A 24,491-nucleotide genomic window follows, 5' to 3' on the forward strand; every position below is an offset into this window, starting at 1 on the left:
GCATCGCAGGTGATCGTGTGTAAATCTCACCTCCGTCGATATCCTCACTGCCAAAGTGGTTCCGGTAGAAAAGCATGAGCTCGATCCTGTAGCACTTGTAGAGGGTCACTAGGCAGATGAGCAGCAGCAGGATGGCTCCCAGACCTCCAGCCAACTCCACAGTGTACATCAGCTCAGCTGATGAAACAAACATGGAAGGCAAAGGAAAACATGTCAATATTTGCCTCTCAAAAGAGACAAACACACATTCGAGGGTGTTTTAAACAAAGTTATATATTAGAAGTTCATCTCTGTGTAATGAAAATTACAGTTTTTTTTTTGTTTTCTTTACATACAGCCAAATATTTTAGATAAAAATACATAAAAACAATTATAAAAAAAAAACATTAATGACTGCAAAATCATAATGAAAAGTGCTGACTGCACCATCATGAAGACGATCATTGCCATGTTCTACAAAGGAGAGAAAGCCACAGAAAAAAGTGCTGAAGAAGCTGGTTGTTCACAGAAAGCTGCAACTAAGCATGTCGAGTGGAAGGTAAAAGGATTTTTCTGGAAAAGTTGAAGGATTTTAAAGCAGAATTGATTTAGAAAGAGTGAAGTAAGGCTGGACGCAGTGCACCAAGAGGAATTATGCACAAAAGAAACCCCGCATCAGGGATACGAACGTTGCTTTCCTTTTGTCATCCCACCTCTGAATCAGAAACAGCATCAAACATTTCTTACCTGGACGTATGAGAAGAACCCCATTGTTTGCCATTTTTATAATGCCCTTTTTTTTCCTTTTAAGTTAATTTCACCATTTTTTAGGTCATCAACTTCCCAGAGTCTGAAGAAAGAGGGGCGAGATAAAGGAATCCATGTTGCTTGAGGTGCAGCATCAAGTTTCCGCTGTCAGTGAGGATTTGGGGAGCCGTGGCGTCTAATAGCGTTTGTTCATTGTGTTTCATAAAGCCAGCCAACTAGCAGGATAATGTTTGGCACCTGCCGACACCGATACCAAAAGCTGGTTGTGACGGCGGCATAAGCAACCACACAACAAATGGTCTGGTTATTCTTTTATTAAATCTTATATTTTACTGTACTGTATTTCTTTTTTTTTTTTATTTGATTTGGCATTGGTTAACTATTTAGGTGCACACATTTAGTTGACCCACTTTGTCATTTCTTGCTTGTTTGGTTTTCTGTTCATTAATATATTTTTCTTTTGAGTTGTCAGTTCATGGGAGGCTGTCATGAGTGAAGCTAGTAAAGGAAAGGAGACCCCAGCTGCAAAGGATCTCCTCAATGACATGGAGGCCTAGTTGGACTCTTCCACTTACTTTGAGAAGGGGTGTAGGAAGGGTTTAGGTTTCTGTATTTGGTTTTGTTTTCTATCATTAAATTTTGGAAGTTTAATATTGAAGTCCTCTTCCTCATAGGTTGCTGATTTAGTATTAAAATTGTAATTACAAAAATAAACTTGCTTAGTGAAAGCATCGCATATCCAATGAAAAAAACTCACTTTTTCGATAGTCGGGTGCTTTTTTTTTCGGGTCGTATCAACTACAATGGAAACGCACACGAGTCACGTTATCTGGACGAAAAGACGAAAAAGAAGAGTGGAAGTGGGCGGAGGATGATGGCGCCCTCTAGAGGTGTGTCAGGAATGTGTACATTAAAAAATTTAGAAATCTAAACCTAAAAAATACCAAAGAAGAATGTTTTTACCAAATTTCCAGTTTCTGAATCTGGAATTAACTACAGCATAATTTGCATTGCAGGACATATCTAAGCTGTTTTTCTCTTTTTATTAAGGAGTCCTGCAACTTATATGAGCCCCAAAAAGTCCTATATTTAGCTGTGCTTTTTACTGTGTTAATGATGTCATTACTTTGTTTGTTACATAAAAAAAACAACAACCAAGAAATACAACAAAAGCTTTGGCAATACATTTTTTTCCTCAAAGTTTGCTTGAACGGTATGAAAAATGACTATACCTTTACATTAAGCTTAATGTAGAAAATGAAAAAAAGGTTTCCTCCGCTGAGATTCCACGGTCTCACCTCTCAGTCATTTCCTCCTTCTCTCTGCTCCTACATAGAAGCACATTTGCATCTGACAGCTGCAGATTCGCACGTAATCTATCTAAAGGTAACGCATGACGCAGCCATGACAGATAAGAAAGGCGCCCGCAGCTGATGGGAGAAGACTCCACGCTGCGAAATCACTCCGTGTTTGTTTGTTAAAGTGTTTTCATGCATCGACCGGAGCTGTACCCCTTCAGTCTGTGTTTGTGTCACTTTTTCTTGTTTCCACTCTCCGTCTTTTCACATTGCTCATTCTTGGCTTGATTGGATTTGGATGCCACATAACTCAGAGCTGAGTGAAAGTAGAACCTGCTTCTCTACCTGTCATTTAAAGCCTCCTGGCTCAAAAATTCGGATAATAAAAAACTTGCACAGGAGCAACCGGTGTGACAATGGCACGTGACGGATTGCGCTGCCAAACTTATGAAGATTGGTTACGTGTGTGTAAAGCTGGAAAACTTTAAAGCTCTCAGGTGGTTGCTGAATCACCTGACAGATGGAAGCAACCTGCTTCTGTTGCCATTAGTCGTCTCTGCAGCTTGGCAGGACCTCATGAAAAACCGAAACAGGTCATCAGAGGCTAAATTCAACCACCAGTTGTGTCAGTGGTGTTCTTTATAATAGGGGAAGTAGACAGTGTAACTATTGCTTGTAGAGATGTACCTATATATATATTCCGGTTATCAGATTGGGCAACTGTAGACTTTGACTCAGTTGGAGAATCAACATTCCAATTTGTTTCTGATCAGTGAATGTAACACACCAACTTTAACTTAAAGGAGTCATAGAATGATTTTATAGGGTATTTGTTGCTGGTCCTTAAGGTCTCTGAATAAGGTGTGTAACAATGGTTGGGATGAAAATGGCATATTTGCTGTTCTATGAGCTCTAATGCAAGCCTGGTTAAAAGCCCTAGAATGAAACGACAGGTTTTCTTTTTTTTATGCTATGCTCATCAATATTTAGATGAGCTGTGCGCTGATTGGTTGGTTTACAACAAGGGAAGCTGCTGAGCAAAGATGCATCATAGCAACAAGCACTCACTCACTGAAACATCAAATTGTTGTATGGTAGGGTGACCAGACGTCCTCTTTTTCCTGGACATCTCCTACTTTTCATACCTAAAAAAATGTCCGGGGGGAATTTAAAAATTGTCCAGAATTTTGGTCAGCACGTAGTTGGAACACACCGGGCATTCAAACCGAGCCGTCAGCTCTGGGGCTGGTCTGGAAACCCCGGCGGATGGGAGAAGGGAGCCAGTGGGGGACGGAGCGATCGAACCCGATCCGGTGATGGTAGCCTGGACACCGTCGGCCCTGTGCTTCCACCTGCCTGCCTTACTGGCCCCCAGCCCCCCTCCTCTGGCTGAGGACGGGCGGCTCATGGCTCTGCTGAGGTCCGATACAGTCAGCGACACAGCAGTCAACACTAAAGCTGTATGTAAATTTCGGGGCGTGACAAAAATACAGGCCAGAACCAAATGAAGCACCATTCCAGAGTCAGTCCGGGGCTTCGTTTGGATAGGCCGTTTTATGGTGAAGGTTTGGAATTGGGAAATTAAGAAGTAGGCGTCGATGGGGTTTGAAGTTCTCTGTACGTCCATTTCACCCACTGAACTATCATTATTCATCTATGACAATGTAAACTCAGTTTTGTATTCTATGACCCCTTTAAAGGTATGTTGGAGGATTTTGGGGAATTTTTGAAAAGACCTGCCCTCTCCACTTAAAAGAAAAAAAGCACATGCTGTACCTGTAGCCCCTCCCAAGAGGAAATGTCTATTAAACATGTGCGAGAGCATGCATGAGCTAATTTCTCCTCGTGCATAATCTGTTTAAAAGTTGCTGTTTGCATTGCTCAAAATAGTTTTTACTTTTGAAAAAAAGATTTGCAATTTTTCCACTCAGACTCACCACCACTAAGGTAAAATGGGGGCGAGCACATAGAACAGCCTTACATAAACGTATCACCAGAATGATTGACAATCAGGAGGACCACTTATTTTGATGATCCACCCAAAAAAAGCACATCCCCCACATTACCTATAAACTTTTCCTGCTTTTGTTGTTAAGAGTTATATAAAATTATGAAAAAAGATATTACATTTACTGTAGCTTTGGTTACATTAACAATCGCACTGCGCAAATTGTACTTACAAAAATAAATTTACTAAAGGAAAAGGAAACAACTCGAAATAAAAACCTCAAGTATTCGTTAATGTAACGTTCAACGTAAAACCCAAAACTGCAGAAATGTGCATTTTTAAAATTAGCAGAATATCAATATAGTTTTGCAGGCATTTTGGAATGGAAACGCAGCTATTGCTTGAAAAATATGAACACTGAAATATCAAGATATCGAGAAATAGCTCAAGACACCCGAATAAATCTTGGGAGGTTTTTTTTGTTCCAAACATTGGATGCATTGTTATTTACAATCTACATAAAAAAGCACTAAAAGAACAATGGATTAAACTGAAAAGAAAATAAAAGAACAAAAAGAAAAGGATAATTGTTACCAAAACTACTATTTAAAATCAATTTCTGAGGAATAATAAAGTATGATAATAAAGTATGAACCTACATCTATTCCTACTAAAAAAATCACATCAATTTGCATCAGCTAACTTAGATATAAAATGTTTCTATGAGTCTCAAAGAGCTTTCTGAGGCTTCAAAGGTACGACAATAGCAGCTTATGAGTCTGCTGAGCGATTAAGGAGGTCTGTAAATCAGTTATTTTACTGAAAGAAACAAATATAAAAAAAAAAAACCCTGCTAATATTCTAAGCTCTGGGTTCCCCTAACAAGCTAACCCCAATGATCATTAGTTATAACTAAAAAGTGGCCATACTGGCAACACTAATTTTGAACGCTGGGATTCTGAAACATTATAATTCGCTTAAATTTCTAATAAATGTTAAAAGTTCAACTTAAATCTCAAATTGGTGAAAAGACTTTCCCTTTTGTCTGATGTCGCTCTATCTTCTACAGTTCTACTTTTCCTCCTGGTGACGCCTCACAAATCCTGGATAGTCAGCCTTCATTGGCGGCGCTGCATGCACGCATAACCACGGATAGAGAAGACTCTCCCTTCCATCACGATCCATCACTGGTGCGCGTTTCACCTCTTTGTAGTGAGCGATGCCCACCTCCCTGCAGTGGACATAAAGCTGACAGCTCCCATGATGAGGGATGATGTTCCTGAAAGCTAACGAGCGTGGTCTGCTTCGCTTCATCACACCTGTCCGGAGATGACCTTCAGCCAAACTCACCGATGGACGTCGGGGCACGCAGGTGAACCAAAAAAGAAAAAAAAAAGAAAAAGAAAGAGCAAACAAACATGGGAGGCAATGTGACTTAAAGTTTCGCAATCCTCCACCGAGCTCAGCTGGAGCTGGCCTTGGTCCTGGCAATCATTCTTTCTTGCATGATTTCTCAGCGCCGGGGCTTACAAGCACAGCTAAAAACTCCACTCCCAACACATATTTAATTCAATGTCCTCCCCACCTCTGCCTTTGTCCTCCTGCCTCTGCTCTACCCCTGATTCTCTGCTCAAATGTGCGGACCTCATATTGAGCCAGCTGCTTTTCAAGCTGCAAAGATTACAGCGGAGGAGGAAAATTCGTCCCTGCCTGGCGTCCATATTGTAGCAGCGCTGCAGAGGGCCAGATTAAGACAAATTAGCTCCCGACGACTTAAAGAGTGGATATGATTGAGCCGCATGGAAGAGAGCTATTCATTACTTCCCCTTGCTCTCTTTTTTTCTGCATCTCTCCATCAAGGACGAAGCATGAGATGATGAGGAAGAGTCAAAGAATTAGTAAAACATTGTACCTTTAGTGCCTTAGAAAACTATTTGTATACAAAATGAATGCATCAGAATAACACACAGAACTTTTGGTTGTAATGAGACAACATGCGAAAAGGGATTCAAGGGATTGGAAAACTTGCAAGGCACTGTATGCTAATACTGTTGCTGGTAATATGAGAACAGGAGGAGTTGAGCATCACACCCTGTGCATTGCTGCTGGAAATGTTTGTGCTTGTGTGTGAGGGAGCCAAAGAAAAGCCAAATCAAACGGAGGAAATAATCATATTCACTTTGATCATCGAGAGTCGAACAGAAGACAGTGTGATGCATTTTTCCGTTGCTGTTTTTTAAGGTGATGCAAACACTGAGCAGTCTTAAAATGCTTTGCAACAGAAAACAAGAAAATAAAAAGACTAGATGAGTCCTTGCAGTCTTTCTATCCTGCTAGGGAGAGGCTAATCTGCAGTAGTTTATTTTCAGATTCCACCGTGCAGCATAAGCTCCTTTAATATAGCAAATGGAGAGGAACTGGGCTGGCATCAAAGTTAGATCCAAGGCTTCCAGCTTTAAAGAGAGGGGGGATATCTTACTATGTAAATGTATTCCATACCCAGAACTTAAAGGCTGCAGAGATCCTATACATACTTAAGAAGGACAGTAAGATAATCTGCATCTCTTTTTTAATTTATCATTAAAAAAAAATGTCAAGATGGTGTTAAAAGAGGGATTTTCTATTTGTTAGACACCCACTAAGGTAATCATTTTGATTCAGATTCTTTAAATTCTTCAACAGAAGGTCGCAAAAGGTGAAATCTGAATGTAAGTGCCAACAGTAAGTGGAAAACAGCTTCCTGGGGTGAAGTTGAATACATTGTTTTATTTTTCTTATCTTTCCTGCTATTCCCCCCCCCCCCCAAGGCAGCAAACAATTGGTCAATTCCCAAAATCCCACCAGTAGTTCTTCATTTTATCAGGAAAAATGCACCAGGAGATTGACTCCATTGTCCTAGTGAAGGTAAGTGCTTTTAAATTGTGTGATCTACCGTGTCAGCTTTAACATGTCTTCACTAAACATTTAGTCTGGTTTTTGTATCTGTTAGATTAAAGGTGAAACGTGTGGTGGATGTTTTGGCTCACCTTTCTTGACGAGCTGGATGTTTGCTTGGCGCCGCCCGTTGGCGTTTGTCACATAGCAGGAGTAGTTGCCAAGGTCGCTCTCCTCCAAGGAGCTAATGGTCAGAGAGATGGAAACTTCCTGCTCGCCCAGGTGTTCCCGGATTTTCCTGCAGAGGTCGGCACAGAACTCGTAAATTTGTGCACGGACGTGAGCAGTTATTGCATCTCCCTTGTGCCAAAAAGATTTCGGTGAGCACAATGAAACAAACACAGAGCAAAGATTTGAAAAGCAACAATTACACGTCTTAAAAAGGGAATGTAACTGTCTAGAAGGTTAAGATCAAAGCAGCTTCTGGCAGTCTGTGTTTAAGGAGTCTGATTGAAAATAATGAAAAGAAGAAAAACACGGCGATCGGAGTGTGCAGAGAGCAGAAGTTGGTGCTTTAAGTTTTGTAAATTTGCTTTGTGATGATAGATTCCAAACAATGCCTGATCTGACATTCCATAAAAGCTGAAACTAAATAAAGAAGTCTCTCTGATTTCCTACAAAAAACACAAAAAAATGTTTCCCTGGAAGGAATTGCTCTTCTGCTAGCAGCATGAATCCTAAAATCTAAACTTGGCATTACAGTTTTTATATCATATATGCTCCTTTGGATGTGAAACCTGCATATCCCGTAGCTTTCTTCCATGTTTCTATAAGTGTTCCATACTATTATTTCACACTTGATTCTGATTTTTAGATAAAAAATGAAATGAATGAAAACAAAATACAGTCGTCAAAGGAGGATTTATCTAATTCAGAGAAAAAAATCCAACATTTAAATAATCTGACTCTTTGCATAAAAATGTCATCCCCTATAAACACAAGAACCGACAATAAGTTTTACATCCCTGCAGGAAATGTGGCCCACTCGTTTTTGCAGAATTGGTTGAATAAAATCACTCTGCTGGTAACATTAATGTCCCATTTGATGTCATACCAGATATTTTTAATCAGAGGGGGGGATTCCTACAATGCTGGAGAGATATACCCACCTTCAAAAAACAGAAATACAAAACATTTTTCTGCAGATTTTCTTGTGTATAAGTCATGTTCTAGTCTTGGTATGCTCTTCTAAAATATAAAATGTATGGAGTGGAATATATAAAGGTTTTTGGTTTTATCAATTTGTCTTTTGATGGGGCTTCAGATAATTTGTGGTCAGCAGAAATGTCTGAATCACAGCTTGACCATAAAGGGCTGTTTCTACTTGAATTCTGAGCATGGACCCTGCCTCCATCCATCCATCCCTCCATCCATCCATCATGCTTATCCCTGCTGGGGTCCTGAGGTGTGCTGGTGCCTATCTCCAGCTGTCTACGGGCGAGGCAGGGTACACCCTGGACAGGTTGCCAGTCTGTCGCAGGGCAACACAGAGAAAAGGGATAAACAACCATTCATGCACACTCTCAGATAATTTAGAGAAGCCATTTAACCTAACAGTCATGTTTTTTGCACTGTGGGTGGAAGCCGGAGTACCCACGCATGAGAGAACCCACGCATGCACACGCAGACATGCATGGGTTCAAGCAGAAAACCCCGGACCAGGAATCGAACCCAGAACTTTTGTGCTGCAAGGCAGCAGCGCTAACCACTGCCCACTGTGCAGCCCCGAGCATGAACCTTAAATGATAAAAAACATAAAAAAATTGCTTTATAACTTTCTATACTGATTGACATCAATAGCTGTTCTTGAAGTTCTTTAGATGCAAAAAATATCCATTCATTTTTGTAATCTTTCAGTGTACATTATGTGGTTAAGCACTTTTTATTTACATCAAATTATTACATAGTGCTGAACCAAATTTGACAAAATTGCATTTCTTGCCTTGTACTTCAAATCTGATGAATAAAGTAACTGATGTGAAAATTCTGTTTCTTTTACATTCAATTAATTATTTTTAAGCAATATGGAAAAAAACATTGTTTTAATCATTAAAAGGAGTAGCAGAAAGCTAAATACCAAATGCATTTAGTGTACAGTATTGCAAATTAAATGCAAAAGTGTGCATCACTAATGGTCAACATCTAAAGGATTAATCGGCTGTTATCAAGGAGAAAAGTGGCACAGCCGCTTAACCTGAACTTTATATTTATACAATTTAAAACACAAAACTTATTCAGTATTGTAACTTCTCAAACAAATGGTTTAATTTGACATATATCCTCCACAAGCTTACTTTTTTCCCTTATTGAAAAATAAGGGGATCTGTGGGACAAAAGACTGATAAGGCGCTCGGAGGAAGATAATATTCAAAATCAATTTTGAAAATGTTCACAAAAACCCCAAAATTATTCGGATAGTTGTTTTTTTTCTTGTTAAACTTTGAAAACTGACTTTTGTATTTACAGACAGTTATCTTTGTTCTAAATTAAAATATGTTTGATGAACTGAAACATGTAATTGGGACATAAAAGCAGAAGTAGAAGAAATCTGTCACAGACACTGCAACCTACTGCAATCATTTAAATAAAAAAAAAATATAATACCTTATTGATTCTTGACTAAATATCCGATGTAAACGAAACAAATTGTTCCCAAGGTTCATCCAAAATAATCAAAAGTCAGTGTGTGATTTATCAAAACGACATCACTGTCATCCCAGAGCACATACAGTGGCCTGGGAGTAAAACTCAAAGCACTTCCTCCCAGCTGTAGCCTTTTAAACCAATCCCAAACAACGTCAGATCAGATATTCTCTATAAAAGGAAAGGAATAAAGAAATTAGGCCCAAAATAACAAGCATCGACTCCTTTATAAAATATGGATTTTTCTGACAAAAACAAGTTTCTTTGAAGGAACTTTGAGCTATGCCTTGGTGCATCCTGAAAATCCATATATCCTGACCTTGGTATTACAGGTTTTTTTATGAGATTTATCATTGATAAGCTCTGCACTGCAACAGTCTTGCTCCTTTTCCTAGCCATAAAAAAAGGAAAGTACATTAATCATAGCCTTCATTTAAAAACAGCTCAATAATCTGCTTATATTTGAAAACTACCTCTACGAAACTGTGGTTATTGCTTGACAATTGCTACATATTACAATCTTATCCCTGCAATAGAATACAGCTTTATGTCTGCATAAATATGTGTGCTCTAACCCAGTCCAGAAAACATGTGCAGTCATCATTCAACTCTATGTAGTTGAATTGTCACTTATGGGGGAAAATAAAAGAAACCTCTGCAAAACAATCCAGAGTGAATACTGCAGCTGTCAATGTATTAAATACTGTATAGGATGGGGTCACAGATCACAGTAGCAGTCTAAGCAAAGGAATCAAAGTGGATTTAATTGTTCCACAAAATTATCTAGCAAAGCAGGAACTTTTAGTAGTTTGAGATAAACTGGTTAAAAACCTGTGCATGAAACAACTATGTACTCTTTTGCCAAATCTATGGAGGGACAGGAGTGCTGCACTACAGAATAAATACCTTATGAAATTATTTTTTTTATGTGTCTATCAAAACTGAAAATAAATATATAATTTATTGAAGAAACACATAAATGATATGGGCTTAAATTAAATATGTATTTAATTGATTTATATTCATTATTTTAGTACTTATTTCCTGTTTCTTGCAGTGAAGCACATCATGATTTAATTAAAACTGTCACACATCAAAGTCAAAAGTCAAACACCTGATTGGCTGCCTCTAAATGAGCATTTTTTTTTTTTTTACTTTCATGTCATGTTTTTGCCAGGAAGGTTGAAAATAAATTTTAGAAATGTGTTGCCATTTTTTTTTATAGCACATCAGGTGAGCAACGACGACCTCTTTACGCTTAACTAGGGATATAGAAGCCGGAGCTGCTAACCCAATGTGCTGCAAAAAAGCCGCAGAACATTTTTTAAGTTAATTCCATGATATTGAATTTAGAGTAAAACAAGGAATAGCATGAAGCCTCTGACTTTGAAAGAGGTGAGACAGTTTGAAGTAATTCCTATTATACTTCAGTGTAGCAACATGAAATCATTTATTAAATCATGAAATAATTATATGTACTCTAAAAAATATATTAATTTCACTGAGGCTCATATAATTATAGATTTTTTAAAGATATTCTGTATTTTTACAATTTTTTTTCTATATTTTGAATTTTTTTCTAATTTCAATTAATTAATGACGCATATAAATAATTTCATAAGGTATTTATTAAATCGTGGCATTCATTACCCTCTATAAATATCTGAATTCTTATGAATGCAAGTTCCTAATACCCAGGGTTTGGTGTAAAGTTGGCCAAACTCTTATATGAAGGCTTTCCATCACTTTTATCATTTCATTATTTATTCAGGGGAACTGATTCGCCAGTTGTCAGTTGTTTCATTGGGTTTATTTTAAGAAATGTTCCCTGTACGCTTTGTAAAATGGGTTGAAAACACTTAAAATGTAAGGAAATAGCTGCAAGCTAAAAGATAACTACCAAGGACACTGGCAGTTTTGGGAAAATTAATAGCTTTAGCCTTGCCAAGAATCACCTTTTCATTTTTCATTATCAACACCTGCAGGTACAGTACTAGTATTACTGTTACATATCATACAAGTAGTTAAACTTGTGCTGAAAGCTAGATTGTCGTGAGATCTGACTTTTCAGTCTCAGAATAAATCCATGTTGAAAGACCACTAGCGAGTTGGTCCAATGACATGCCAGCAGTGTTTTTTGGGGCGGGACATGTAGGAATGACGACGGTCACAAGGGCCTTACCGCTACGCTGGAGGACTCACCTGTCGATACAGAAATTGACAGTTTTAAGTTAAAATAGCGACCATTTCTCATTTAAAAAAGGAGCAAAGAGAAGAATTTATCTATTTGTAGATGGGAAAGGTGTCTGCGCACACACATTGAAAAAATTTGCAGTGACAGGATTTGGAAAAGTTTGATTTATCAGCTTACTCCGCTGGTCGTGAAAACACTCAAGCAGCTGCGGACCAATCCTTTTGTGATCACGGTGTCTGTGTTGGTGGCTCCGATTGGTTGAAAGTGCATTATAGAGAGTGGCTACCAGCTGGCATATCACCCAATCAGCTCGAAGTATTGTACTAAACGTCCCTCCTTTTTACGGACAGACTGAACGGCAGCCATTCCAGATGGATCACGTAGAACTCAACTCAGTCCCACACATATTATTCTTGCTACTGCCAGGTCAACAGGTAGCGTCAATGTAGATATTATTAAATATGTTTAAAAAGAGTTCAATAGCAGCAAGTTTCCTTAATACAATAATAAAAAAAGCTCTATGCAGCTGCTTCCCTCCATTAATGCTTTAATACGCATTGTTGATGCTACCAGCAAACACCTTGCTGAATTAGTTCCCAAAAGAAACAAACACCGGCTTATATTATAAAAGTAATGTAAAGTCCTTTGGGAGGGGGTATGTATGTAAACAATGAAACATTAGAAACAAAAAAGCAGGGTCTTACCTGCGGGGGAGCAAAAGCACAGAATATGTATGAGCAGATAACCTTTTTAAGGCTGCAAAAAAAATTACAGCTATTTCAAGCCGCTGCTTAATGATGCATGGGGCTAATAGTGCAAAAAGGTGTGAGTGCCACTTAGGCATTCATCTGCAGCCCACTGCAGGGAATTTGCATATAAAAACTCATCTCATTCTTGTTGATCAATGAATGAACTAAATAAAGCAGATTGTGAAGTACTGGGTATATATGAGCACAAAATACAATACAGCCACTGCTGCCATGGCAATGTCTTACATTCGCTTTATGTGGCTAATAAATGGAATCCAACAGAAAATATCACTCCGCAGTAAATTTCTTTTTATTGAGCATACACAAAGAGAAACCATTACAAGCAATTATTCTATAGCCACACATGCTAGTCGCTTCATAAAGCCTAATAATGAATAACTGCTTCCGGTAGAGGAACAGCAATTTTAGCAACTAAAGTTAGGTTATAGAGGCATGAGTGTAAAACTAATTTAGCCTTTTTTTTCTTGGTTCCTGTGAACACATCGCTCCACATTGTGAGGCCAGTCAGGCAGAGACACAGGACTTCACTTCAAGGTTGGGACACAGAGTCCTGCTGATGGCTTTTTAAAGAGTTTGGCAGCCATGTGTGACACAACATAGGCTGAAGTGAAGTAAAGGGAGCTGAAAAGGATACAAAAAAAAAATTATATATATATATATATATATATATATATATATATATATATATATATATATATATATATATATATATATATATATATATATACTACACTATATTGCCAAAAGTATTTGCTCACCCATCCAAATTATTGGAATCAGGTGTTCCAATCACTTCCATGGCCACAGGTGTATAAATTCAAGCACCTAGGCATGCAGACTGTTTTTACAAACATTTGTGAAAGAATGGGTCGCTCTCAGGAGCTCAGTGAATTCCAGCGTGGAACTGTGATAGGATGCCACCTGTGCAACAAATCCAGTCGTGAAATTTCCTCGCTCCTAAATATTCCACAGTCAACTGTCAGCTGTATTATAAGAAAATGGAAGTGTTTGGGAACGACAGCAACTCAGCCACGAAGTGGTAGGCCACGTAAACTGACGTAGCGGGGTCAGCGGATGCTGACGCGCATAGTGCGAAGAGGTCGCCAACTTTCTGCAGAGTCAATCACTACAGACCTCCAAACTTCATGTGGCCTTCAGATTAGCTCAAGAACAGTGCGCAGAGAGCTTCATGGAATGGGTTTCCATGGTCGAGCAGCTGCATCCAAGCCATACATCACCAAGTGCAATGCAAAGCGTCGGATGCGGTGGTGTAAAGCACGCCGCCACTGGACTCTAGAGCAGTGGAGACGCGTTCTCTGGAGTGACGAATCGCGCTTCTCCATCTGGCAATCTGATGGACGGGTCTGGGTTTGGCGGTTGCCAGGAGAACGGTACTTGTCTGACTGCATTGTGCCAAGTGTAAAGTTTGGTGGAGGGGGGATTATGGTGTGAGGTTGTTTTTCAGGAGCTGGGCTTGGCCCCTTAGTTCCAGTGAAAGGAACTCTGAATGCTTCAGCATACCAAGACATTTTGGACAATTCCATGCTCCCAACTTTGTGGGAACAGTTTGGAGCTGGCCCCTTCCTCTTCCAACATGACTGTGCACCAGTGCACAAAGCAAGGTCCATAAAGACATGGATGACAGAGTCTGGTGTGGATGAACTTGACTGGCCTGCACAGAGTCCTGACCTCAACCCGATAGAACACCTTTGGGATGAATTAGAGCGGAGACTGAGAGCCAGGCCTTCTCGTCCAACATCAGTGTGCGACCTCACAAATGCGCTTCTGGAAGAATGGTCAAAAATTCCCATAAACACACTCCTAAACCTTGTGGACAGCCTTCCCAGAAGAGTTGAAGCTGTTCTAGCTGCAAAGGGTGGACCGACGTCATATTGAACCCTATGGATTAGGAACGGGATGTCACTTAAGCTCATATGTGAGTCAAGGCAGGTGAGCAAATACTTTTGGCAATATAGTGTATATATATATATATATATATATATATATATATATATATATATATATATATATATATATATATATATATATATATATATATATATCAGTGTTGTTAGAAGAATAGAAAAATGCGGTTCCCTGGAAAGGAGTAGGCAAGACGTATAACTCTCCCTCACCAAAACCTGGATGGAGACGTTTGAAGGCAATTATTAATTCAAAGAGGGAAATAAATGGAGAGTGTGGAAGAAGAATAGCCACCTTTGACTCTGTTTTTTTGCTTTCAAATCTTTATGTTTTACCATTATTAGTTAAATAAAAAAATTTGAAAAACATGCCAAATTTTCGAGTAGGATGCAAAGGTGCATTGCAACTCAGCTTCTTACCACATTTTGTCACTTCGAAAAAAAAAGAAAAAGTTCTGCATATTAAAAACTGGATGGACCAACAAAGTAAGGCTTGATTACAAACTGGAAGGTTATATACAATTGGGGAAATAACCATGCAATTTGTCAATTCAACATTAAATCAATCAAATCTCCTTTAAGTGTTGATTACAGATTATGGCAACAGAGAGAATTAACACTAAAGAAATCGAATAAAGGTTATAGGATGTTGTATTATTTATTCAGTGATAGTAATATTTGTTCTTCAAGCAAAACACAGGTTAACACTTGGTAGAACCTTGTTGACAAGCTCAGGACTAAGACGTTTTTATGTACATGGTTAGGATGGGATTTTCTCCCATTCCTCTTTGCACAGGGTTTATACAGCAATAGATAACTCTAACTTAATGCTTTTTAATGCTCTTAGAAATCATTTTAATGCCACCAACAGGTACCCGTCAACAGGCTGCAGCCATGTCCCGAATTCCTCATTTTCCAGCCACTTTTGTTAAAATTGGCATTTCCCCCCCCCCATTCTCTAGCTTTTTCTGAACATATGGCTTTGCGATCAACCGGAAGCAGTTCCACACAAATATTTCGTGATATAATATGTTTAACGAAATTGTTTTTATAAAACAATTTTCTTAAGAAAGCATTTTAAATTACACAATAAACACATTTAATGAATTTTAATGCGAATTAAGGCCTTAATTTAATTAATAATTTAATGACATTTGAGGATTTTTAATGACTTGGCGGAAACCCTGTTGCAGAAGATTTCTAAAACCTTCAAGTTTCTTGGAATCCATTTTAAAACTCTCACCTTCGGCACCCTCCACAGGTTCTCTTTCAGACTGAAGTCAGGAGACTGAGTAGGCCTCTTTACGACCAGTCAAATTCTCCTTCCTGAGCTGTGGAATTTTATGCTTTGCCATATCTTGTGCTACACCTAAAATCCTGACGGCTATGCCATCTCTAGCGAGCTATTTTTAGCCTCAATTACTGCCTAATTATTGTTGTTTTAATATAAACTACCTGTTTCATAAAGCTTGTTTGAATCAAATCAGAAGACTCTTGAAATATTATGATTTGGACCTTAAAATTGAACTGGAATATTACTTAATTTAAGTCAATTTGGAGATAATTGGACTGCTGAGATCTGTAATTCTGCTTATGGTACATTTCCTTGGTATGGATGATTGAGGAAAAAAACCCAAAACATCCTACTACTACTACTACTGGTCAAAGTAGGCATTAAAAACTCCTTTTGAAGCGATCATTTTATTTTATTACTTGGCTGTGATGACATAAAGAATTTAAAAAATGCTGAAAATTACATATTATTTACTGTATGTAAAAAATACTCAAAAGACAATGAAAGAGAAAAGGAGAATAAATAAGAGCTTTATTCCAAAAACTAAATAACATTCTTTTATTAAATCTTTTTTAATAAAGCAGGGATGACAGGATACAGACCATTATTATTTACTAAAAGGTCCAGATTTACCTTTTCTAGAATTCGATAGATAAATAAACACTAACACCTCCTATATTTTCTTATTAGGTAAATAAAAGACTGTTTATTTTCCTTTAAGTTTAGACTTGACCTCTCCATGACATGATCATTATTCTCTTGTATGGACCAATTTATACAACAGTTTGCTTGTTCGTTTACTGTAGCAAAAACTGCATATGTTGAAAATGGTCGGACTATTTTTTTTCACTTTTTCTTGATTTTTTTCCCCTCAAGAAATGTAAGAAATCAAAAGTTTAGCTAAATAATATCTTGTTTGCAACCATATAAGAAAGCCTGCATAAAGATTTTCAATATTCAGAGATGTGATAAGTCAAATACTGCAGTTACATATGCACATTTTTGATTTTAGTATAACCAATAACTAGGGATGGGGATCATTAATATTTATTGATATCGATACCTTTATCGATACTCCTTATCGATCCGAGTCTTTATCGATACCACTATCGATACTTTTCTGTTATTTGGTGGAAAGACGATGCGACAATATGTTTTTAACAGACAGAAAGGAAGTGGGAAAAAAAATTATTTGAAGAAATGTCCTATATTTTGAAGAAAGGTCTTCTTTTGGTTTAAAAAAAATATATACATTTTCACAATTGTGGGTTAATGTATTGTCTACTGTCACTTTTCATCATGTTTTTAGTGATTAGGAAAATATTTAGCAAATAAATAATCATATTCTAAATTAAATGTAATTTTTAATAAATGTTGGCATCAGTAGTTTAATTATATATTCTAAAATAATTAGAGCAATATACAACTTTATTACTCGTTTCTCGCCAAAAACTCAATTTCCCTTTTCTTTACGTTGCACTTGAACGCATCATGATAACCTAATTGTCGTTTTACTGAGCCAATCTGATCACATCATCACGCAGCACGTCGGAAACTTTGTGTACTTTTCAAGCTAACTAGCTTGTATGCTGCCGATTACAATACGGATTTCACAATTACTATTTTTAACTGACCGGACAAGCTACAAAGTCTGTGTGCGCGCTTACCAGTGGTACTCTGAGTGGATGATGAATACGGGCCCGACAATGGTGCGGCAGCAGCAGCCGGAGGAGGAGGAGTCTTTTCAACCCGGAGACAGTTGAAGGTACTGCATTTGGCCTTTATTTGATGCACAATATTAATGTGCTTGGCCATTGAGGTTGTGTTCCCCCCTTTAAAAGAGATGATTTTGCAACATAAGTTGCATTTCGCTTCTTCTTTATCTTTGAGCTTGGTAAAATGAAGCCAAACTTTAGACCTTTTCGTCCGTTCAGCCATCCTCGAGTCGCGAGCGAAGTTAACTGCCAGACTTCACTTGTTTTACTTTTAATATCTGTTTGCTTACAATTTCATTCCAAAACATTGGTGGACATGCTGCAGTGATCGGATTGATTAGATTTAAATGCTGTGACGCGACTCGAGACACACACAATTATGTTACAGGACCTCCGGGAGAAAAAAAAAAAACGACCAGACTCGATAGCGGTATCGATAAGCCCAAACGTTATTGATTTTCGGGTTTTGAAAAAAGTGGAACCGGGTCCTTGATAGAACCGGGTTTCGATCCCCATCCCTACCAATAACCAAAGCCTTTACTGGTAATCTTGATCCTTTAAGAATTCAAATGCATCTCTAAAAGCCCCAGATGAATTAATGTCCTTATGAGTGCATTTTTTAAAGGTCTTTCTAGCACTTCACTTTGGGAGAAGAGATGGAACAATTCTGCTTTTTAAACATTCTTTAAATATTTTTGCCTCCATGATGACTAAGGCGGCTGGCCATGCTTCATAGTCATCAGATTGCTGCCATATTTCTTGAGCTACAAAAAGCCCAACTGATGCCCATCCACCGACTTAGAAACTTTATTCCTAATTGTTTAAGGCTCAGACTTCACTTCAAAGATCCATAAAATCTTCCTTTACAGCCGCAAGAGTTTGTATCAACCTCGGATCTCGGAGGTGAGATGTTTTGCCAAAAGCTCCATTTTGTGTATTACAGGCAGCCCTTAAGGGAGTACTCCCGTGTTATTCATTTCCATTTCAAAGCTAAATGCTCATGGAGTGATGTCAGAGGAAAGAGTCTGAAGTGGTGCATGCTCAAATGGGAGCACAAGAATAAAATAAATAATACCACCAACTGCATGACAGGATCGTGCAGCGGCAGAACTGAGGTAAGCATTTCAAACACTCTATTTTACCTATGCAAGCCTGCTCACTTCACCTTAACATCCTCTTTCACAGAAGCTCAGGGTCAGATATTTATTTCTTCCCTTGTTACTTGCTTTGACTGTCTTCTGAAAGCAGATTCCTAACTGCATCTGGTTCTCTCCTCAGTATTTCTCATCATTATCAAACCACCTACCCAATTCTGCCACCTGCCAACCCCACCAACACCGCCACCCCCTTATATCCTGTAGGCTCTAATTGGCCTGGCGTCCTTCTCAACGGAGAGCGGCACTAAGAGCTGGGCCGAGCGAGCTAGCAGGCTGATAGAGACATCTTGAAATGCCAGGTCACAGACTGGGCTGCTAACTCTCCTCCCAGCCTTGTCATGCTGCTTACAGTTAACCTTTTCATTAGATGGCATTTGTCGACAACAGAGATTTTGCAGTCATATGTACGGGTCGGTGGGGTACGGTGGGGACAGGACATGAAAGGGTGCATGACGGCTTTATTACACTGATAAAACGCGACGAGAATCTTCACAAGAACAAAAGCTTCTTCTTAAAAGATCAGAGGACTGATTAATTCTGTCTTTTTTTGTCTTGTACATAAATACATGTTTTTTCCTCTAATTAATCTCTGTAGAGATGCAGAGATATTTCTTTCCAAGTATAGTTGAGCCCAAAATAAATCTAAAGCCAAGCAGATTTAGGTTTAAAGTAACCTTAAACTTACCGAAATGCCACATCTGAATGGAAGCCTTAACATTTTTAAATTACCAGCCCGGGGTCACATTTGATATCTGTGATGGTAATAAGGCCTTGTGACCTGCAGGACCTTGAGTTGATAACATTGAAGTATCGGTGAGAAATAACCAGCAATCGTAAAAGGCGGACTGCTTCAAAGCTTACAAAGATGGTTCCACTGATTCTTTGAAATCTAGTTAAAAAGTCAAGACTTTATTTACTCTGATTTATCATCTTTTGAGAAAGGCTGTGGCATGATCTTGGCACTTATGTCTGGTCTGATTACTCATTTCACTCACCTGCTTATTTCCGCCCAGTTCTCAGTATCAATTTAGCCAGCCTTAAAACCAGCCATCAGGGCCTGATTATTCAAGTCTGTGGTGAGAAGTTTTTCAGTGTTCCTGTATTTCTGATTGCCTGATCCTGACCGATTTTGCCTTTGGACCTCTGAGTCTGCCTGTCCCCGTTCTGATCCGTTTGCCTGACCTGACTTTGCACTCCTGCCAGATTTCTGACTGTCTGTTAACCGAACCTGGAACTGTTGCCCGACTCTGTCCTTGATTTCCCTTCGGCACCTCTTCAAAGCTCTGATCTCCTGGCTCTGACTACCGAGCATGTTTTTGATGCCGGTTTTGACTTCCCCCTCTGGATTATCCTGTCTAACTTTGTCTGCTCGGTTCCAATGTCCTGCCTGTTCTCCAACCTCCGATACTGCAGTGTCTGGGACTCTCTGGGCGGTGCCCACTGTGTCTTGTTGGTAGCCGACCGGCTTGGACCAACCTCAGAGTTCCATGTCCAATAACGTTTCTAGAAATCTAACTGTTTGTCTCCCTTGAAGACTGGATCCTATTGTTCTGAGCCTCACAGTCTGTGAGGAGATCTCGTGGCATGTAATCTAGAGAAGGCTACAATACTTCCAGTCAAAGTAACGTCCATATAAACCACTGTTCTGCTGCTGTCAGCGTGTGACTTTGACTGGTTAAGTAATTGTAAGGGTTTACTATTAGTATGATTGCAAGCGATTTTGATTAAATTTAAATCAATTTATTTATACACGCTAGTTCAGGATATGTCATCTCAAGGCACCTTACAAAGGCAGTTGAATCAGATCCAACATATGGTAGAAAGGTTTTCTGATGAAGTAAAACCAGCTGATTGCATCGAATCATTGACTTATTTAGATGAGTTGAAGGCTCTTATTTTGAAGGCAAAATAATAAAAAATAATAAAATTCCTTTCTTGGCAGCTGCTTCTCAGCCAAACTTAGCATCATAGGAATATCGGAGACCTTTATTAGTATTAGTAAACTCTCGTCTTTCTTTCCATAAACCAATAGTGAATCGCCACTCAAGATCGAATGATACATCTGCAAGTTAATATTTTCTTCTCTTGTATCGGTACATGCATTTGTTCACTAAATCATTAATGCATTCAGCATATAACTTTTTAAAATCATTTCAAACATATAAATGTAGGAAGAAAAAAGCAATACGGACTTCAATAATTGTCAACCCCTAAAACATTTGCAACACCAGTCAGCCGCATCTAACCGATTGACTGATGTCAAATAATTGGTATTGGCACTGACCTTGCAAAATCTACTTTAAAAAAAAAAAAATCCCTTTCTTGTTTCTTTTCAGAATTGAGGGATCAAAAGCTCTTGGTTGAATGAAAATTACTTAATGCATCAGACTGCAATTTGGAAGCACCTACGAACACAGCCTGTCTCCTGGAGTGTGTTGCTGCTGGATGGGAGCCCCATAAAGAGCTTAATGAAGGTGAAATGTGATAAAACAGTACAGGTATGAGAGTACGTAAAGTAGAACAGCGTTTCTAAAAGTAATCTTTACAGATTACTGATACTTTGGAGCCCCAGCAATTAAAGTGTAGAGCCAGATATCATTTGTGATGTAAGAAATTCTGCTGAGGTCAGGAGAGGGTGGGACTGTTGGCCGAGTGGTCTGAGCAGTGTGCTTGTGCTCTGTTCCCCAGGCGCCGCATATTGGTTAAGGCATAGGGCTTGGAGTCCAGAGGTTGTGAGTTCGAAACCCACTCCCACAGACTGCCATTCTGGCTCCCACACTGCACTGCTCTGCGGGCACAGCACAATGGCAGCCCACTGCTTCCCAAGGGGAATGGGTTAAATGCAGATAGTGAATTTAGTTGTGCTGTACTTGTAAACACTGGAAAATAACAACTGTTATCATTTTGTTAACAGAGTTCTATCAGTTGTTTTAACCATATTTTATATGTGGCATTTAGCCTTGGGTGAGACAGTATGCTAATAAAAATAGAACACATGTAGAGGATGTAAAACCACACATTCCTCAGCCGAGTTAAACAGCTCTCTTGTTCTTTCTCGTGTCTTCAACCTGCTGAGAAATGCTGATTTTCTAAGTGAAGGAACTCCAGCTGCACAGTTCAAAAGAACTGAAAATGTGAAATTCTAAAATTTATTTCAGTTAACAGTTTCATATGGCTTATGAGAATCTGAAACTCCGCAGAAATGTTTTGTCATGCAAAATAATGGTGAACACAGCAGCCTTGACATTACTAAAGGAGCTGGCAGTTCACAGAGTGCTGCATTCCAGCATGATGATGGGAAGTTACACTTAAGCATGGCGCTTAACCCGGAGTTACCTGTCGATATGTTTGTGTTTTTGTACAAATGAGTGCACCTATGAAAATTAACGGATATGGCTTTATCTCTTCGATTGATCCGTCTAAACCATTTATTAAAATATGTCAAATTCAAAAGAAATGAACACCTAAAATATGTCACTATGTAATCATACCATGATAAATCCCTGTTCTTTGATTTTCTCTACTAGGGAGTTGAAATAATTAAACCTACTGCTAATATTATTATATGAATAAATGCTGCACTGAATGTGCTGAATGAATTGATTTTGTTTTTCGCCTCCTCATTAGGCTCAGAGTTGTGGCCCATCTAAAAGACAGTCTAATGCAGCTAATGGCCAGAAGATCCCAGCAGATTTAACTTAAATGTTTCTAATCCAGTGTGTGACTTTTAAAGAAGGAGGGAAATGAATTTCTAATGAGTAATATAAGCAAAAAATAATGGAGGTCACCTAAATGAAAAGGGGTTGAGCTGCTCTCCCATTACTGCCAAAACCAATGGGAGCAACACCTTAACTGTGCATACATATATGTATTTGCAGTGTTGCATGTGATAAAGAATGCATGGCTGTTGCATTATTAAACGACCACATGAAGCATTCATGGCCATCATTTAGATGTCAGCACAGACACTGGTCAGAGCGGCGCTTTATGATCCAACGCTGAGAAATGGGTATTTAACATCCTAATGCATTTATATTTTGGAAGTCTTTAAAAAATAAAGACAAAATATACCAATGATTCATCAATTATTTTAAAAAAGCCATTTAGTTTTTAAATGCTTACTTGATGTCACTTTCTTGAATCCGTTCCTCATCCAGGTCTTCGATATACTTATCCCCCTTCATCCAGTAGATATGTGGAGTGGTGTCCCCAGTGTATCCAAAGAATGCACTGCATGTCAGATTGACAGGACTTCCTGGAAGGAAAAACAAACAAGATATGAGACGACAACTGCGGGGATCTACTGTAGGGCAATATAACTAATTAACTCAAAGCGAAAATTCAAATATGCTTGTTTTTGCCTTGGAGAATATTAGTGTAAACATCTATAAAGGATCCCAAAAAAAACAGATACAATTGGTTCATTTCTGCTGCGACAAACAAGCTGCTTCTAGAACAACATCTACTGTATTTTCCTTTAGAGCCCATTTGTCTCTTCTAAAATGAATAAAACCATTGATTTACATCAAAATCTTCAGATCTTTCCATCTAAAACCCTTTAAGGACCTTTCTAAATTCCCTTAGAAGCCTTTAAACTTAGACACACCATCTTTGTAGCAATTACTTTTAGCCAATAGGGGCACTAGACATTTAACTTCTAGGTTTAGCAGCTGAAAGCAACTGACAGGGATTCACTGTCGGCACGTCACCCAGAGGCATGATCCGTACCATCAGCTACTTTTCATATGCGCAACCAGATATGCATTCGGGTTTCTATAAATAATGTAATTATGCTGCTAAAAGTACCTGTTTTTATCCTTAACTCAATAAAGAATGCTAATACACATCTTAAAAAATGTTTTATGACTTTTCTGAGACAATTTGATGCTTTTTCCATTTTCTTTGTTAAGCTGCTTGTCTGATGTCGTCATCAGACACGCCTAGAGTAGTCCCGCAAAAATCTGCATTTTAGTTGTTACTCAAAAAGACTAGATTTATGTTTAAAAGCTGAAAAAGTTAGCTCCCAGAAGTAGCATAAGATCCCATTTCCAGTACAGATCGAACACAGATAACAAAAAAAAAGGATTTTGATGCATTTATTTTCTCAGGAAATAATTTTTTTGGTAGGACTCCAGTCTGTGTGGTCTGTGTTTCTGTGTGTTTGTCTTCCTTCTTCCACCAGGCGGCACTTGGTTCTGATTCTCCTCCTCACACAGGGGGTTACCTTGTTAACGGAGTGTTCTTAAGTTGCTCTCTGCTACTACCTCGACGCCAGAGTGTTTGCCAGTTTTGGGTACTCTAGCCAAGCTGAGTTTTGCTGAGTCAAACTGAGTTTTTGTCAACCTGAGTCTTAACATTGTTTTTTTTGTCTTTGCCTCTCGGCAGGAAGTCATCCTGCAAACTGGATTTTTCGGACCTTCTCTCCCTGGAAGGATCAACTAAGCTTCAAACTGAGCTGAGGATACAAACTGGAGGTTTGGATCCACTTTTCCCCAAAGAAATGCTTGAGCTTCATACTGAGCAAGGGATTCATCTGCACAACAGTCCGTTCACGTACCGCAGGAAATCTGAGTGCCAGTCAGTCTTTCTCCGTTCATCTACAAGCAACTGTATTCTGGGTAACCCTGTCCGCCCTCCTCCGTATGAGACAAACACTGGAACACATTCCTCACCTGCTGGAGTCTAAGAGTAAACCTAATCTCTGGAAACGTGAGTATGCCAACCTTTTCTCCTCTACAAGTTCGAGAATCAATTCTCCCACTGAACCTGAACTAACCGCAGTGTCTTCCCCTCACCTTTCAGTTCCGGTTGAGCAGTGTTAAGAGCAACCTCCACAAAACTTCTCAATAAACCTGTTAAACTTTTTCCC

At 38.8% G+C, this 24,491-nt stretch overlaps 1 protein-coding gene across 2 annotated transcripts in view; it reads right to left on the reverse strand.

Annotated features, from left to right (window-relative positions):
• Positions 1-24,491, reverse strand: part of LOC119783697 (interleukin-1 receptor accessory protein-like 1) — a 399,178-nt gene that overhangs the window by 23,923 nt on the left and 350,764 nt on the right. For both annotated transcript variants that reach the window (XM_038285371.1, XM_038285439.1), the window contains exons 7-9: positions 22,745-22,877; positions 7,020-7,165; positions 31-177 (exon numbers count right to left, since the gene is read on the reverse strand). In XM_038285371.1, the coding sequence (XP_038141299.1) occupies positions 31-177; positions 7,020-7,165; positions 22,745-22,877 (426 nt within the window). The remainder of the gene's footprint in view (positions 1-30; positions 178-7,019; positions 7,166-22,744; positions 22,878-24,491) is intronic.

Source organism: Cyprinodon tularosa, unplaced genomic scaffold (genome assembly GCF_016077235.1).
Source record: "Cyprinodon tularosa strain WSP-4 unplaced genomic scaffold, ASM1607723v1 ctg1, whole genome shotgun sequence".
Lineage (NCBI taxonomy): Eukaryota > Metazoa > Chordata > Actinopteri > Cyprinodontiformes > Cyprinodontidae > Cyprinodon > Cyprinodon tularosa.